Raw genomic sequence first — 18468 nt, 5'->3', positions numbered from 1 at the left:
CAGGCATCAATAAAATTTTCTCTTATATACCTTTTTTAAAAAAAGATTTTATTTTTAAGCAATCTCTACGCCCAATGCAGGGCTCAAACTTACAGCCCTGTGATCAAGAGCTGCACGTTTCATGGACCCAACCAAGCACCCCACTACCCTTTTTTAAAAACTAAATAAACTCTACTCTCAGTAGGGGCTTGAATTCACAACCCAGAGATTAAGAAACGCATGCTCAATCAATGAACCAGTCAAAGATCCCAGGAAAAAAGTTTTTAGGATGTTTCCTAAGAAGTTTTTCAAATTTGAACATGAATATAATTATTATCCACACATTTGAGAAATGGCAGTATAGTATTTGAGTTATAGTATAGAGTTTGGGCTTTAGAATTTGAACTAGAGTTCAAATCCTGGCCCTCCAGTCTCTGAATGACCCTGACAAAGACAATTCATTCAGTAAGTACTTATTGAACATTAATGTGTAGGGCGCTGGTCAAGTTGCTGGAGATTCTTGGTGTTTAAAATAATGAACAAGAGGGGAACCTGGGTGGCTCAGTTTGTTAAGCATCTGCCTTCAGCTCAGCTCATGATCCCAGGGTCCAGGGATGGAACCCCACATCAGGTTCCCTGCTCAGCCGGAAGCCTACTTCTCCCTCTCCCACTCCCCCTGCTTATATTCTCTCTCTTGCTGTCTCTCTCTCTGTGTGTCAAATAAATGAATAAATAAATACATAACTTGAATAAATAAATAAATAAATAAATATTTGATTTATTTATTATAGAGAGAGAGCTAAAGGCAGAAGTAGCAGAGGGAGAGAGACAAGCTGAGCACAGAGCCTGCTGAGGGTCTTAATCTCACCATCCTGAGATCATGACCTGAGCCGAGATCAAGAATTGTACACTGAACCAACTGAGACCAGTTGCCCAAAAAGTTTATTTTTTAAAGGTGGAAGTATGGGGTGCCTGGGTGGCTCAGTGGGTTAAAGCCTCCGCCTTTGGCTCAGGTCATGATCCCAGGGTCCTGGGATCAAGCCCCACATCCCGCTCTCTGCTCAGCAGGGAGCCTGCTTCCTCCTCTCTTTCTGCCTGCCTCTCTGCCTACTTGTGATCTCTATCTGTCAAATAAATAAATAAAATCTTAAAAAAAAAATAAAGATGGGAGTATGTTTGTATGGACATCCAGAAGAAAGGAAATTGATGCATGAGAGGTGGAACAATTAATCTCTTGAGGAGGTCACCTTATCTGCAAAAAGCCATAATTTCCACTTCAATGGAAAGAATTGCTCATAATTGCTCACTCCAATGGGGCAGCTGAGCCAATAATTGGAAAAAATGATCAGATCTTGGAAAGTGGTTTGCACTTAGTCAATGGTAGCTCCAACTGTATCCCTGAGAAACAGTAATGCAAACAAAGCTGGGCCCTGTGTGGGATTCACTACTCCTGCCACAAGTTTTTGTGGAGACTGAGCTCTGTAAAACCTGGTCCTGTCTTTTACGTTCTTCACAGGACTGCAGAGGACATGCTCTTCACCTTAGTGACGATGGGGCCGTCACTACCCGGGATGGCAGCCGGAGGATGTTTTGTCATAGTGAATGAAGACGGGAGAGGAGAAGCTGGATCTTGGGGAAACGCCCAAAGAGTAAATGACACACGGCTTAAAGCACTTCGTCAGCCCACATCGGACATGCATTTAAGTCTCAGTGGCAATCCACACCCTGTTCAATCCATGAATTAATTTCCCTTATCAATCGAGAGTGGCTGGCAGAACAAAGAATGTGTGTCTGTGGAGGCTAGCGGTGAGTGCGTGCCTATCACAATGCGGAGGGGGAGAATGAGTGTGAACTGGCAATGCGTGTATGGCATGAATGGAAAGAGCCGGGTGAGAGTGGAGACAGGCAGGGAAGAGCTGGACGTGCCCTGCAGGCCGGGGGCCTCCCGGGGGAACGTCCGCCTGTGATGCGGGAGCGCCCGCGGAGGAGCCTCCTTATCCCCACCCACCTCCCGAACTCCGGCAGTCAGTGGTGCATATAGACATATTTCTGGGAGCTGTCCATGAGCTCATCGCTCTCCGGGCGATAGCGGCAGCAGCGAGGGAAGCAGCCTCCTTTCTCCCGGAGCCGCTAGAATAAGCCCGGCCGCTCGCACATTCAGACACACGCGCGGAGCGCGGCTCTGGGCTGCGGCCGCCGTCCGCCCAGCCTCGCGGCCAAGGTCGCGCCAGACCCCGGCCCGCCATGGCCCCGAGTCTCCCCGCTGGGAGGTAGGTGGGCGCGGGAAGACTTGAGGGGTTCCGGCCGGGACTCCGCGAGGGCGAGCCCAGCCGGCAGCCGCTCCTTGCACTCTGCGGCGGAGGAGCCCGGGCGGGGCCGCGCGCCGCGGCGCGGCGGCTGCGGAGCCTCCGAGTCCCTGTGGGGCCGCGGGCCTCAGGCCCGGCGCTGACGAGTCGCAGGAGACGCGGGAGACGCGGGAGACCCGGGCGTGACAGGAGGAAGAAACCCGGAGCACCAGGAAGATGGCTTCTCCCACCTCCCCGGCCCCGGAAGGCGGGGCCTCCACCCCGCCGAACCCGCCGCGGATTCGTCAGGTGGGTGCACAAAGTGCGGGAGGGGCGCACCCCATTGTCCTCTCCTCCCCCAAGGACGGGGACCTCGCCCCAGTGTAGAGGCTGACTGAGAGGTGGGGCTGACATAGGCGTACTTGGCCGCATCGCCCGGCCCAGGACCATTCTCTGAATCTTTTTTTTTTTTTTTTTTATTCCAACTTCACACACAGACACAGACACACGGACAGACAGAAAGACAGACAGACACACTCCTAGGAAAGACACGTCTAACAAAAACAGACGTGTAACTTTTGCACACACCCCCCTCAAACTCATCCTCCCCCCCCCCCCCCCCCCGCGCACAGAGGCACACACCCATAAGTCACATGATCTACTGCGGAGCTGCACGTTAGAAGAAACCCACTGTGCCCTCAGGGTGGCAATGTGCCCCTGACCCAAATCCCCTGAGGACTCTAAGAGGGACTGCTGGAAGCATTCACTTTCCCGCCCTTAGGAGAGCAGGAGCCTTGTCTAGATGTTACTCAGCAGTTAACTTTGAGACAGAGCTACACCCGACAACTGCAGATCTGTGTTAGATGTGCAGTACTAGAAAACATGTGTTTCTGCTCTCTCGTGTGCAAAGACAGTTTTCCCCAACACTGCAAGGGGGGAATGAACATTGCTTTTGAATGAGTCCCGTTTTCTGTTTGTATGGTAATACTGAAACAAGGGAGTAGTACTCCATCTGGTTGTGATCTGTGATTTGTGTCTTAAGAGTTTTGTTTTTTTGTTTCCTGCTGTCATTGCCTGAACTACAGCGTTACCACTTTAGGTTATCGCAGTAGTAATGCAAGTGTCTGCTTGCCCTATTTGGGGTAGTGCATGGGCGTGAAAATAGGACCCACTGACTTCAAGCAGGCAACCTCTTTACCAAAGAGAGTTGGATTGCTGTTTAGAAATAGGGTAAAATTGGTTGGAAACTGTCTTGGGGGAAGAGAATACCCCACAGAATGGTCTTTCTTCAGGGTGGTGTAGAAATTTTGAACACCAGGGGCTTCAGAATTTTTGAAAATCTGACGGTAAAATTTGGTTGACACTTGACAAGGTCTTTGCCACATTTGCATGTTATTATGTATAGGTAGTGTTATTTTAGGGGCAACTTTTCTTTATGTGCATTTTTAATGCAATAACTAAAAATTAATTTATACTTTTTTTATGGCACTCTGTGTCCCAAAGAATTGTTAGGGTTTTAAATTCTTATGGGATACAGGACTATAGTTTTATGACAATGCATTTTTAATTGCACTTGAAGCTTTTTTTTTTTTTTCCCTGAAGAATTGTGGTGGCATGCTTCATTAAATCTGTATATGTGATATTTATGCATCCAAGAATGGAGGTGAAATTATTGGAATTTGCAGTATAAGGGAAAGCACATCCTATGCAAAAAATCATTTTTGTATCTATTTGGCTAACTATGTATGTCTGTATATTTAAGCACTAAAGACAAACATATTAATTGAAATAGAATATATGTACTCATAAAAGCTCTATGAAATCTCATTTTATATTTAGAATAGTTCTACTGATCTAAGAAATAGTATGTATGAAAATAGTTATAAGAAGAAATTTTCAAGAAAGGTCATTGTTATTTTGCAGAGTAGATACTCTACTTAGAGGACCTCATAATTAGAAGCTGTATAAATGACATAATGCTGCAACATTCAAGTAATTGACTGGTGTCCTCTGTTTAGACTTTCATTTATATGACCTTATAGAAGCATTCTTAGTGATTGGTGCATTAATTTGCATAGGATGTAGAAATAGGTTGCTGAAATTATTGGTCATACCGTTCTACCTGATTCATCCAGGCAGGTGGAAAAAAAATACTGACAATCTCTGACTGCAGTATCACCATTTGCCTGCAAGTGATTTTGAACAATTAGGAATAAAAAAAACAGAAAGGATAACAGTGTTTTCCTGCAAATGGTGAAATATGTTAGGCCCCAGTCCCAGTATATTTTAACTGTGTCACTGTTTCTCAGACATCTTTCTCCTTGTTCTTTGATGATTCTTTTTCAACTCAATTCTGGATTGAATCAGAATTGAATGAAAATCTGTTTTTTTTTTTTTTTCTTTTTAAACCATGATTGAAAGAAAAAGTGTAATTGAGAAAGCGTGGAAGGCCAAAAGAGTAAATTTTAATTACATAATGATGTCTAGAAATAAAAATATTTTAGAAAGGCTTTTGGTGATTATAAATATAATTGGTAAATTAGTGTATTTAACTTCCAATCTCAATGAAAATATGCTATGTGAAGATTCATTTATTCAACAAATATCTATTCAGTGTAAAGTAATATTTTATGCCCTAAAGATAAAGGAAGAGGACAAAAAAAAATCTTAACATTAGCAGGTGTACATATATATTTTTAATGAAGACTAACATTAAGTCTGTTTATTTCTCAGCTTTTGTTTTGATCATTCACCTAATACCTAATACCTAAGTTTATGTATATCTAAAAAGTCACTGTATGACTGGATTCACGTTTTCATTCATTTGATATATTTCTGTTCTCTTTTAATTAATGTGTTATTAGAATCACATATCAGGTACTATATATATATCATTTTACAACTTGATCTTTTGGACAAAGATTTTTTTTTTTAATCTTTTGGGAAATACTGATGCAGCATGAAACAGCTAAAACAGTCCAGTGCCTTTACATAGTGTAGTTAAAATCTAGGTTCCAAAAATGAGAAGGTCAAGGAACAATGACCTTCAACTTCATTCTTGTCATGTTGAGGGAGAGAAAAGTTATCAAAGCTATCAAAAGTTAACAGCCTCTCTTAGGCTCCTAAGATCCTAGATATGTACTTTTTTCCACTTAAGAAAATGGTTATCTTTATTTTATATACAAAACTGAGGCACAGAAGTTTCACCTACCTTTTAAATATCTAAGTCAAGTTAGTTACCAATAGAAAGACAAATTTCTTAGATTTCATCCTGTGTTTATTCTTTATTCATTTTCTTACTTTGTAAAAGAAAAGATTAAGGAAATATAGTTTTGGAACTAAGTTTTTAAATAGTTTTGTCTCTGTATATTATGTACATTAAGAGATCCACATGATTTATATGGTCATTGCCAGATAATTTAAATCATTTAATTAAATGAGTATTTATTGAGATCTTGAAGTTAAGATACTTTGCTAGCATCTTTCTGGGCCTTAACTACCTTTCTGATGAACTCTGATGGGAGTTTCCAAGGCAATGATTGCTTTAAAAATTGGAAAGCTGTAAGACATCCTTTATAATTGGTGCCAGTATCTTTCTTGTTTAATGATCAATCCTTCTCCAAGATTTGTAGGCATTGGTGACATTGCATTAATGGCAGCAAACCAGTGTTCTTCATTGTTTGCTCTAGAAACTTAGAGAATTCACATATGATAATAATGCAATATTTATAATGAATCAGGCATGATGCTAAGCTAGGTACAATGTTCACAACAGTCCTATGAAGGAGGTATTGTTATTCACATTTTCCAGATGAGAATTGTGGGTTTAGAGAAACTGAACTACATGCTCAAGGTCATAGCTACTAAGCTGCAACTCAGGGACTTGAAACTTGGTCTTGGGGCACCTGTGTGGGTCAGTTTGTTGGGCATCTGCCTTCGACTCAGGTCATGGTCCTAGGATCCTGGGATCGAGTACCGTGTAGAGCTCTCTGCTCGGAAGGGAGTTGGCTTCTCCCTCTCTCACTGCCTGATACTCTGCCTGCTTGTGCTCGCTCGCGTGCTCTCTCTCTGTCAAATAAACAAGCAAAAATCTTTTAAAAAATAGAACTTGGTCTTAATTAATGATGCCTTGTTTTAGAATCACTATTATTTATTGTCTTCCTCCTCAAATTTTCAGACATTGTGACTATAGAGGAAGCGCATCTTGGTACTCTTGCTACTTTGAGCTGTCTGTAACCATCCTCATGAAATTGCCCTTTAGGTCTCCTTTACCTTGAAAATAACTGTAGGAGGGTTGAAGTAATTTTCATTACTCTTTTTCTTCAAATGAGAATAACTTGAATTCCATGTTTGCTTCTGTATTCTCTAAGAGATCATTTCTTTAGTGTTACGGATGCTAAGAGGAGAGACTAAAGCCCTCATTTAGCTTTTGCTTACTCCTGAGAACTCCCCGATTATTCTTGCTAATTCTACGATGGTCCTGAGAAAAATAATTCTGAGAACGAGTTGGGTTAATGAGAGTCTTCTTGAGCAGGCATAAACAAGCAAATAAAACAGTAGGCTTCTATTTTCAAGGTCTTCAATGCTTCTGATATTAATTCTGTTCTTTCTTTATGGTTGTCAAGATAATTTACATTTTGAATTTTCATGTTATGTAAAATATTTGAGTTCCAAAAGAGGATAATTTCCTTTAGACAGTGAGGGGATGGAAGACAAGGCAATAAAATAATATAGTGATACAATGATATAATTGGTTTATAGAGTTTTTAATTTTTAAAAATTTGCTTACAGTAAAGTTCATTTTTTATACAGTTTTGTGAGTTTTGGCAAATACTTAAGTTGTGTTTCCACCACCACAGCCTAGGTACAGAACAATTCTATCTCCCTCAAACATTCCCTCATGCCATTTCCCCTGTAGTCAAACAAACCTTCCCTCCTCCAACCCCTGGCAGCCACTGGCCTGTCCTCTGTCCCTATATTTCTGCCGTTACTAGAATGCCATAGAAGTGGGATTATCCAAATAATAACCTTTTGAAAGTGACTTTTTTCTTTCAGCATACTGCTCTAAATATCCATCTACCTTCCTGTGTGCATTAATGTTTTGTTCCTTATTATTATGGAGTTGTGTTCCCTTGTACCACTGTTTAGCCATTCAGATAGATGAAGGACATTGGGTTGTTTCCAGATTGCAGCAATTATGAATAAAGTTGCCGGTAAACATTTGTGTACAGGTATCGTGTGAACATAAGAGTTTTATTTTTTTTTAAAGATTTTATTTATTTATTTGACAGAGGGAGACAGGTCACAAGAAGGCAGAGAGGCAGGCAGAGAAGGAAGGGGAAGCAGGCTCCCTGCTGAGCAGAGCCTGATGTGGGCCTGGATCCCAGGACTCTGAGATCATGACCTGAGACTAAAGCAGAGGCTTAACCCACTGAGCCACCCAGGTGCCCCAACATAAGAGTTTTAATTTCTCAGTTGTATACCTGGGAATAGGATTACTCGATCATATGGTCCGTGTATATTTAACTCTATATAAACTGCCAGACTGTTTCCAAAGTGGTTGTGCTGTTTTTATTCCTCCCAACAATGAGAGTTCCTCATTGAGAGAAATCCATGTCAGCATTTGGTGTTACCATTTTTTTGCTTTAGTCGTTCTAATAGGTGTGTAGAGGTATCACACTGTGATTTTAATTTGTGTTTCTCTGATGACTGATGTTGTTGGACATTTTTCATGTGCTTAGTTGCCATCCTTACATCTTGTTTTTTAAGATTTTGTTTATTTGACAGAGAGATATAGAGAGACAGAGAGCACAAGAGGGAGGAGGACAGGGGAAGAGGGAGAAGCAGGCTCCCCTCTGAGCAGGGGCCCCAAGTGGGGCTCTATCCCAGGACCCTGGGATCATGACCTGAGGCGAAGGCAGAGGGTCCTGGGTCGCTTAAGGCACTGAGCCACCTAGGCGCCCTCATCCTTAACATTTTTTTGGTATCCAAATACTTTGACCATCTTTTAAATTGGGTTGCTTTCTTACTGTTTAGAGTTATTTATATGTTCTAGATATAAGCTCTTTGTTAGATATGTGATTTGAAAACATTTTTTTCTTAGTTTCTTGTCCTTTCTCTGTCTTTCTCAAGCAAAGGTTTTTAATTTTGATAAGGCCTAATGATCAGTTTTTTCTTTTATAGGTTGTGCTTTTATTATATTTAATAGCTCTTTCCCTAATCTAAACTCACAAAGATTTTCTCCCACATTTTCTTTTAAAAGTTTTATGGTTTTAACATTTTACATTTAGGTCTATCACACATATTGAGTTGATTTTTGTAACTTAAAGATTAAGATCTTTTTTTTTCTTTTTTTGCCTACAGCTATCCAGTTGTTCAGCTCTATATGTTGATGAGACTATGCTTTTCTTTTTTAAAAGATTTTATTTATTTATTTATTTGATAGAGAGAGAGACAGTGAGGGAGGGAACATAAGCAGGGGGAGTGGGAGAGGGAGAAGCAGGTTTCCCACTGAGCAGAGAGCCCCATGAGGGGCTCGAATTGAGGACTCTGGGATCATGACCCAAGCTGAAGGCATATGCTTAACGACTGAGCCACCCAGGTGCCCAAGACTATGCTTTATCTATTAAATTACTTTTGTGTCTTTGTAAAAAACCAATTGACATATTGGCACGAGTCCATTTCTGGACTCTCTCTTCTGGATTTAGATTTTTTTTTCATTAGAGAGGGAGTGCTCACAAGCAAGTGGGAGGGGCAGAGGGAGAAGGAGATGAAGAAGCAGACTCCCTGCTGAGCAGGGAGTCCTATGTGGCCCTTGATCTCAGAACCTCAAGATTAGGACCTGGGCTGAAGGCAGATAATTAACAGAGTGAGATACCCAGGTGCCTCTTTAGATATTTTGAGTTTTTCAGATTTTAGAAAAAAGTATGTATCATGACATTTTTAGGAAACCTTAATGACAATATACTTTTGGCTTAGTTTTTAAAAATGTTATTTACATAATTTTCAATTTAAACATCACATGAAGATCTAAGGCAAGTCCTTATAGTTCGGGTTGGAAACTGTCTATGAAAGTGAAATGTATACAATAAAACTATATTATAAAAACAAATGGAAGGGGCACCTGGGTGGCTCAGTGGGTAAAGCCTCTGCCTTCAGCTCTGGTCATGATTTCAGGGTCCTTGGATAGAGCCCTTCATTGGGCTCTCTGCTTAGCAGGGAGCCTGCTTCCCTTCCTCTCTCTTTCTGCCTGCTTCTCTGCCTACTTGTGATTTCTGTCTGTCAAATAAATAAATAAAATCTTAAAAAAATAAAAAGAAAAGAGATGGAAAATGAAAAGATAATATGTTGTGTACCTACCTGATGAATACAGAGAGTTTTCAGAGACTTTAGAAAAAAATTTCTAGGGATGCCTGGGTGGCTCAGTAGATTAAGCATCTACCTTCAGCTCAGGTCCTGATCCCAGGGTCCTGGGACTGAGCTCCACTTCGGGCTCACAGCTCATCAGGGAGCCTGCTTTCCCTCTGCCTACTGCTTTTCCTGCTTGTGCTCTCTCTCTCTCTCTCTCTCTCTCTGATGAATAAATAAATATAATCTTTTTTTTTTTAAGATTTTATTTATTTATTTGACAGAGATCACAAGTAGGCAGAGAGGCAGACAGAGAGAAAGTGTGGAAGGGAAGCAGGCTCCCTGCTGAGCAGAGAGCCCTATGTGGGGCTCCATCTCAGGATCCTGGGATCATGACCTGAGCCGAAGGCAGAGGCTTTAACCCACTGAGACACCCAGGCACCCCCTAAATAAATATAACCTTTAAAAAAAAGAAAAAAAATCTAAATTAGTTGTATTCAATATATATTGAATATGAGCAATGGAATGAAAAATAAATTGGGACTTAAAGCTTCATTATAAATTTGTAGAACATTAGCATTCCATGTTTTTAAAGAGTTATTAAAAAAAGAGTTAGTGGGGCACCTGGGTGGCTCAGTGGGTTAAGCTGCTGCCTTCGGCTCAGGTCATGATCTCAGGGTCCTGGGATCGAGTCCCACATCGGGCTCTCTGCTCAGCAGGGAGCCTGCTTCCCTCTCTCTCTCTCTCTCTGCCTGCCTCTCTGCCTACTTGTGATCTCTCTCTGTCAAATAAATAAATAAAATCTTTAAAAAAAAAAAAGAGTTAGTTGGGGCATGTGGGGGCTCAGTGGGTTAAAGCCTCTGCCTTCGGCTCAGGTCATGATCCCAGGGTCCTGGGATCCAGCCCCACATTAGGCTTTCTGCTCAGCAGGGAGCCTGCTTCCCCCCTCTCTCTCTGCCTGCCTCTCTGCCTACTTGTGATCTCTGTCTGTCAAATAAATAAATAAAATCTTAAAAAAAAAAAAAGTTATTTTATGGGTAGATTATGGTATATTAAGGAGCTAATTGGGGGGTGCCTGGCATGCTCAATTGGTAAGCATGAGACTCTTGATCTCAGGGTCGTGAGTTCAGGCCCCACGTTGGGTGTAGAACGTACTTAAAAAAAAAAAAAAAAAGAAAAAAAAGAGGGCCCCTGGGTGGCTCAGTTAGGTGTCTGCCTTTGGCTCCGGTCATGATCCTGGGTCCTGGGGTCGGGCTCACTGCTGTGCCGGGAATCTGCTTCTCCCTCTCCAGCCTCATCCCCATGCCCCACTTCATGCTCTCTCTCAAAGAAATAAACAAATAAAATCTTTTCTTTTTTTTTTTTAAAGGAGATAGTGACACATACAGCCTTGCATTTAGTAGTCTGTAAACCTAGCTCTTTTTTTTTTTTAAGATTTATTTATTAGAGAGAGAGTTAAATTAGTTAAATAAACATTGCAGAGGGAATATTTTCCCACTTAAATCTTTATCAATCACTATATGAAAACACTGAATACACTTTGCCTGACTTTCAGTTGTTCCATAGTCCCAGATTTGGGTTGTGTCATTGGAGTCTGGAGGGAGCTACATACATAGTATTACCCTTAGACATAAGCAGAAACCGTGACCTATGGAGGCTCCCACTCTGGGCCTCCTCTGATGATACCCTTTCATACCAAATGAGGAGAATGTGGTGCAAGGGAACTTGCTCACACTGAATCAGCACTTTTGTCTTTGAAACTATGCTCTGGGTAGTCAGGAACCAGAATTTTCTGTTTCAGGGAACTCAAGTCTGCTTCCTGGGCTGGAACTGGCCTTTCCTTCCAGTCTGTTCTCTAGAGAGCAGACTGAGAGGTCAGTGTGTGCACCCCCGGCCCAAGTACTGTGTATGGAGGGGGTAGATAGAGCTTGACAATGGAGGCTGGGATAGCCACGTGTCCAGGGCAAAGTCTGGTTTAGTCACTTAATGGCCGTGTAACATTAGGCAGACTACTTAACCTATTTGTGCCTAGTTCCCTCACTTATAGGATCGTAGCAGTATTCATTGCATAAAATCAGTTTAAGAATTAAATAGTATGGGGGCACTTGGGTGGCTCAGTCGTTAAGCGTCTGCCTTCAGCTCAGGTCCTGATCCCGTGGTTCTGGGATTGAGGCCCGCGTCAGCCTCCTTGTTTGACCGGAAGCCTGCTTCTCCTTCTCCCACAATGCCTGTTGTGTTCCCTCTCTCGCTCTGTCTCTCTCTGTCAAATAAATAAATAAAAACCTTTGAAAAAAAAAAAAGGAATTAAATAGTATAATGAATATAATGCACAATGCATTTTGCTTAATGCTTGGCATTTAGTAAATATTAAATACTTTTAGGTATTGTTGTTATACAAGAAATACTTAATATCAGCCCCTTCCCTTCTCCCAGGACAGTGCTAGAAACAGACATAAAAGTCATTTTCCTGAGAAGTAGACATAAAAGTCAGAAATTGGGCTTGTATAGCTGCTCTGTTGCTCTTTGAGTAAATAAATTATTCTAAGTAATTCTTTTTTTTTTTTTTTTGACAGAGAGAGAGATCACAAGTAGGCAGAGAGGCAGGCAGAGAGAGAGGAGGAAGCAGGCTCCCCGCCGAACAGAGAGCCCAATGCAGGGCTGGATCCCAGGACCCTGGGATTATGACCTGAGCTGAAGGCAGAGGCTTTAAACCACTGAGCCATCCAGGCGCCCCTATTCTGAGTAATTCTGAGTAAATAAATTATTTAATTTTGCTAAGCCTTAGTTTTGTAATTTATAAAATGCAAATAATAATCATTCTATCTTGGGGCGCCTGGGTGGCTCAATGGGTTAAAGCCTTTGCTTTCGGCTCAGGTCATGATCCCAGGGTCCTGGGATCGAGCCCCGCATCGGGCTCTCTGCTCAGCGGGGAGCCTGCTTCCCCCCTCTCTCTCTGCCTGCCTCTCTGTCTACTTGTGAGCTCTCTCTGTTAAATAAATAAATAAAATATTTAAAAAAAATAATAACAATAATCATTCTATCTTATAGGCCCATTATTAAACTCTAATGACTCTAAGTAAACCTTATTCCAAACAAAACTCTGCAATCCCCTCCCCATGAAGCAACCACTTCTTACATATTCCTTCTAGAAATATTCTGTTTATAGATTAATTCATCTATGTACATACCTCTTTTCCTCATTTTTTTGTATAAATGTGATCCTACTATACACATTGCTTTGTACTCTGCTTCTTTCATAAAAATTTATTTTACTCATCACTCCATTTTTAGTACATACACTTCATTTTTTTATTCAGCTACATAGTATTTTATTAAATGACAGTATCATAATTCATTTCAGTCTTTCTCTATGATTGGACATTTAGGTTGTTTTCAGCATTATGCAACAGTGATATTTTGCTTCATTGTGTTTACGGATAATGTGTGTGTGTGTTTTCTTTTAAGATTTTCTTTATTTATTTGACAGAGATCACAAGTAGGCAGAGAGGCAGGCAGAGAGAGAGGGGGAAGCCAGCTCCCCGCTGAGCAGAGAGCCCAATGTGGGGATCCATCCCAGGACCTGAGATCATGACCTGAGCCGAATGCAGAGGCTTAATCCACTGAGCCACCCCAGGACCCCAAAGGATAATGTGTTTTTGAAGACATGTATTGGTAGCTAAATTCCCAGAAGTAAAATTGTTGGATAAATGGCTATTTTTTTTACCTTCTCTCACTTCTGATTACTATATTCAACAATGCAAAAACAATTACTAACCAAGCTTTATATTTTGCAAATCCTTTTCTGTTTCCTCCATCTTTAATTGTTATATGCTTAAATGCCGACATATTAGGAAAAGAGCTCTCATAATCTTGTGATGAGTCATAAGGGACTATACATACTTTGGTGAAAAGTTTAACTCCATTCTCTTCTTAGATCACTTTATTTATTTTTAGGATTATATATGTATATAAAATATATTTATACATTATAATATATAATATATAATATATAAATTACATATTTATATAATACACATTTATAATGCATATATTATACATATATATTTATTTATCTATTTTAAGTAATCTCTATATCTAGCGTGGGGTTTGATTTTATGTTCCTGAGATCAAGTGTCCTGTGCTCTACCGACTAAGTCAACCAGGTGTCCCTTTAGATAACGTAGATTATTAAGCTCCAGAGTGTTATCTTTTTTTTTCTAAAGATTTTATTTATTTATTCGACAGAGAGAGAGAGACCGGGAGAGAGGGAACACAAGCACCGGGAGTGGGAGAGGAAGAAGCAGGCTTTCCGCAGAGCAGGGAGCCTGTTGCAGGGCTTGATTTCAGGACCCTGGAATCCTGAGCTGAGTCGAAGGCAGATGCGTAACAGCTGAGCCACCCAGACACCCCAGGTGTTATTTTTTAAAGATTTTATTACTTTATTTATTTATTAGAGCGAGAGAGAGCACACACAAGCACCGGAAAAGGGAGGGGCAGAGGGAGGAGAGAATCTCAAGGAGACACTGTGCTGAGCACAGAGCCCAACTCCGAGCTTAATATCACAACCCTGAGATCATGACCTGAGCCAAAATCAAATGTGTGATGCTTAACCAACTGAGCCACCCAGGCATCCGAAACTTCAGAGTGCTATTAGCAAGTACCATTTCTGTTCATTTTTCAGATTCCCTCTTTCATTATAATCCTCAACAGCCATTTATTTATTTATTTATTTATTTGATTTTTATTCATTTGAAAGAGAGAGCACAAGTGGGAGGTGCGGGTGAATGGGCTGCAGGAGAAGCAGACTCCTGATGCAGGGCTCCCTGTGGAGCTCCATGTGGGGCGTAATCCCAGGACCCTGAGATCATGACCTAAGCTTGAGGCAGACATTTAGTCAGCTGAGTAACCCAGGCGCCTCTCTTGACAGTCATTTAATGACAAATATCTGTAACAGCTTGGGAAGTAGATAATCCATATTTTAGATTTCAGATTAGGTAAGTGGATGCACAAAGAGCCTAATGTGCTCAGGATTATCTAGCAAACAAATGACAGGCTGAACAAGGCCCTGATTAGTAACTATTTGCTTTTAATCGATGGAACTTTATTGCCTTTCAAATAAGAGCTATCGACAATCACATTTTCTATTTTAACTATCACTTGTTGGAAGATATATTAAGGATGTGACTTTCCTTTACATTTTCACTGGAAATATTAAAAGGTTGCTCTTAAAATGAAAAACCAAATTTAGAAGTTTAGGTGTCAGGAGCTCCTGGGCAGCTCAATGAAGCGTCTGCCTTCAGCTCAGGTCAAGATTCCCACGTCCTGGGATCAAGCCCCGATTTGGGCTCCTTGCTCAGTGAGGAGTCATCTTCTCCTTCACCCTCTGCTGCTCTCCCTGCTCATCTGCTCTCTCACTCTCAAATAAATAAATAAAATCTTAGAAAAAAGAGAAGTTTAGGTGTTCCCTGGAATATACCCCTACATGGTCATTGTAAGAGATAATTTCCTCAGATTTTTCAAAAGACAAGCCCTGGTTATAGATGTTATGGTTCACTTAGAAAATTCTTCCTAAGAAGGACTTTAGATTTACCCCTGCTCTCAAGAATGTTACAGTCCTGTAGAAGATGAAATCAAGCAGTGTATACAGCTTTCTATAGTACAGATAAAATACAGTAAATACAAAATAGAGTACAGGGGCGACTGGATTAGGCATCCGACTCGATTTTGGCTAAGGTCGTGGTCTCAGGATTGTGGAATCTAGCCCTATGTGGGCTCGAGCTCAGTGGGGAATCTGCTTGGGGTTCCCTCTCATCCTCTCCCTTTGTCTTCCCCTTCCCCCCGCCGTAGTCTTTCTCTCTCTCTCTCTCTCTCTCTCTCTCAAATAAGTGAGTAAATCTTTAAGAAAAACAAGAGTACAAAACACCATAAGAGGACAGATAAAAAAATGTTTATGTTGGTTGGAGGAAATCATATTGGGTTTAGTGAAGCAGTTGAAATTTGAGACGTATATTGAAGAATCAATTTAATTTTGACAGGTAGACATTATGTAAAAATGCATTTGAGATTTAGAATGAGTGCATGAAGAGACACACAGAAATTGGAAAAAATTGAAAAGTAATCAATAGTAATCAAAACTGACTGGCTACATAGTAGGAGAGAAGGAGTAATTAGTAAAAGATAAAATTAGAATCATAACTGGTATATTATAGGGTCTTTAATTTGGTAGAGTTTGGTCTTTTACTCTGTAGAAAGTGAATATTTCTGCTAGGGTTTGCCTCCATCATCGTTGTCATCATCATCATCACCTTTGGTAGAGTTTGGTCTTTTACTCTGTAGAAAGTGAATATTTCTGCTAGGGTTTGCCTCCATCATCGTTGTCATCATCATCATCACCTAATCATGGATAAGCTGTATTTTCACAGTCTTAACTAAAGTGTGAATAAAATCACTTCAGGAAACATTGCTATTTTCGTAAATCCTGTAATATAAAATCCAAGAAAAACAATTATATTTACATTCTGCATAAGTAACTTCATGCCATGCTTCCTGACAATCTCCCCTGTCTTCCTATCAGATTGCCTCCTTTAGGTCTCAACTAAATAGAAATTCTGGTGCTGTCATTGCATGTAAAGATTTTAGTTGAAGGAATAATTTATTTCAAAGGCTGAACAATAATAGATTTAATATCATAGTTCTAACTAAGATCCTTTTGTGCAAATACAATTTATAGAACACTCAGAAGAAAATGAACATTGTAATAGATTTAATTATCTGGTTTGGCTTATTTGAGCACCAGGATCTTGACTAATATCCAGGTATTAGAGCAGATGTCTTTTTATAACAATACTTGGACAAGGTGTGTTTTGTTTGTTTTGTTTGTTTGTGTTTTTAAGTAAGCTCTACACCTAACATGGGGCTTGAATCATCACCCCGCAGATCAAGAATCCCATGCTCTACCAACTGAGCGAGGCCCCCTCAAGTTCTTTAATGTAGGATTTATGAAGGTAATAAACAATTATAGGGAATAATGGAACTCAAAATATAAAATGAAAAGTGCATGCATTTGGGATGCCTGGGTGGCTCAGTCAGTTAAGCGTCTGCCTTCGGTTCAGATCATGATCCTGGGGTCCTGGGATTGAGTCCCACATTGGACTTCTTGGCCAGCGGGGAGTCTGCTTCTCCCTCTGCCTGCCACTCCACCTGCTTATGCTTTCTCTCTGTCTCTCTCTCTCTCGCTCACTTGCTCGCTCTCTCTTTTGACAAAGAAATAAAATCTTTAACAATAAAAAAAGAAAGAAAGAAAGAAAGGAAGAAAAGAAAATCGTATGCATTTAAAGATACCATGAGTGCCTGGCTGGTCACTCTTGATCTTGGAGTTGTAATTTCAATCTCCACATTGGAGGTGAAGATTACTAAAAAAAATAAATAAACTTAAAAAAAGATATAATAAGTTAAACATATCTGTAGTTACTAATATTACCCAGCAGGGTTTTTTTTTTTTTTTTTTTTCCCAGTAGGGTTTTGATATGAAATTCTGTGCCTCTCACTAGGAAGTCTCAGTCCTGTTTTTCCCAGATACAGCCTGATCATATTCTGAATTCCACATTCTTTCCCAGAAATGTGTATGGCACAATTGACAACTTCCTTGTTTTTGGGCCATTGTCATTATTTGCATATTTATTTTATTTGATGCTAATGACATTTGATTTTAAAATTAAATTAAATGTTAATGTTACTTAAAGTACTAAGTTTTATAATCTGATTTCTGGGGCATTTGGTTTCTGTCACTTTACTCTGCAGTACTTCCACCATGGTATACCTATTAACCTGATAATGGTATCTATCTCATCAGTGTCTTGTCTTAAGTATGTGTATTTGGTCATGACCACTATTTAGTGAGCTATAGGTAATGGGAGGGATATTTTTTTTTTAAGTAGGCTCCATGCCCAGGGTGGGGCTCCATGCAGGGCTTGAACTCATACCCTGAGATCGAGAGCCAGACGTTTAACTGCCTGAGCCCCCCAGCTGCCCCACTACTAGATCCTTCCCTTCCTTTCCCTTCCCTCTCCTCCCCTCCATTCTCTTCCCTGATTTGTTTGTTTATTTTAGGGGAGGAGGGGCAGAGAGAGAAGAAGAAAGAGAAGCTCCAGCAGACTCCCTGCTGAGTGAGCTGTCCAAACGGGGGCCTAGTCCTAAGACACTGAGATCATGACCTGAGCCGAAATTGAGTCAGACATTTATCCGACCGAGCCACTCAGGCACCCCTGGACTTTACTTTTATCTTCAGTGAAATTACAGAGACATTCTTTTGTTTTACCTGAGTAGGTCTGAAAACAATGTTCTTTTTTTAAAAGTACATTGAGTCCCAATATGGGGCTCAAAGTCATGGCTCCAAGATTGAGAGTCACATGCCCTACCAACTGAGACAACCAGGCACCTCAACAATTTTGTTCTTTCAAATGCTTTTTTTCTCTTTTAAATGCTTTATTTCACTTAGACTAATATAGCAACCAGTCTCCTTGAATCTTCTACACTGTCTTATATAGAAGTTATTTATCTCAACAGTTTTCCTTCATAGTGAATGGTAGCTTGCAGACACTTGATATTAAAAACTAGATTCCTAGAAATGCAATTTTTAAAAATCCATTAACCTTTATTCAACTTTTATGATAATAAATGTAGAATGGTCATGTCATTTTTCTGCAGTGTATGATCTACTATAAATTGGGTTTGTCTGACCTTTTTCTGACCTGAAGAATAGGCTTATAAAACTAAAATCTTCCCACAGGTTTTATGAATACCGAATTTCTCTTTTGATGTCTGTCTTTGCTTTCATATCATAAGGTCATTTCACGCT

At 40.4% G+C, this 18468-nt stretch overlaps 1 protein-coding gene across 1 annotated transcript in view; it reads left to right on the top strand.

Moving 5' to 3' along the window:
- The first annotated feature begins 2449 nt into the window (after positions 1–2449).
- Positions 2450–18468, top strand: part of ANK2 (ankyrin 2) — a 662258-nt gene continuing 646239 nt past the window's right edge. Inside the window, exon 1 of the mRNA XM_032859277.1 lies at positions 2450–2573. Within this exon, the coding sequence (XP_032715168.1) occupies positions 2502–2573 (72 nt within the window). The 5' untranslated portion in view covers positions 2450–2501. The remainder of the gene's footprint in view (positions 2574–18468) is intronic.

This window comes from Lontra canadensis, unplaced genomic scaffold (genome assembly GCF_010015895.1).
Source record: "Lontra canadensis isolate GAN:19392208 unplaced genomic scaffold, GSC_riverotter_1.0 scaffold1, whole genome shotgun sequence".
Classification (NCBI taxonomy): domain Eukaryota; kingdom Metazoa; phylum Chordata; class Mammalia; order Carnivora; family Mustelidae; genus Lontra; species Lontra canadensis.
Note: the sequence above shows the minus strand (reverse complement) of the source record. Positions and strands in the feature narration are given on the sequence as shown.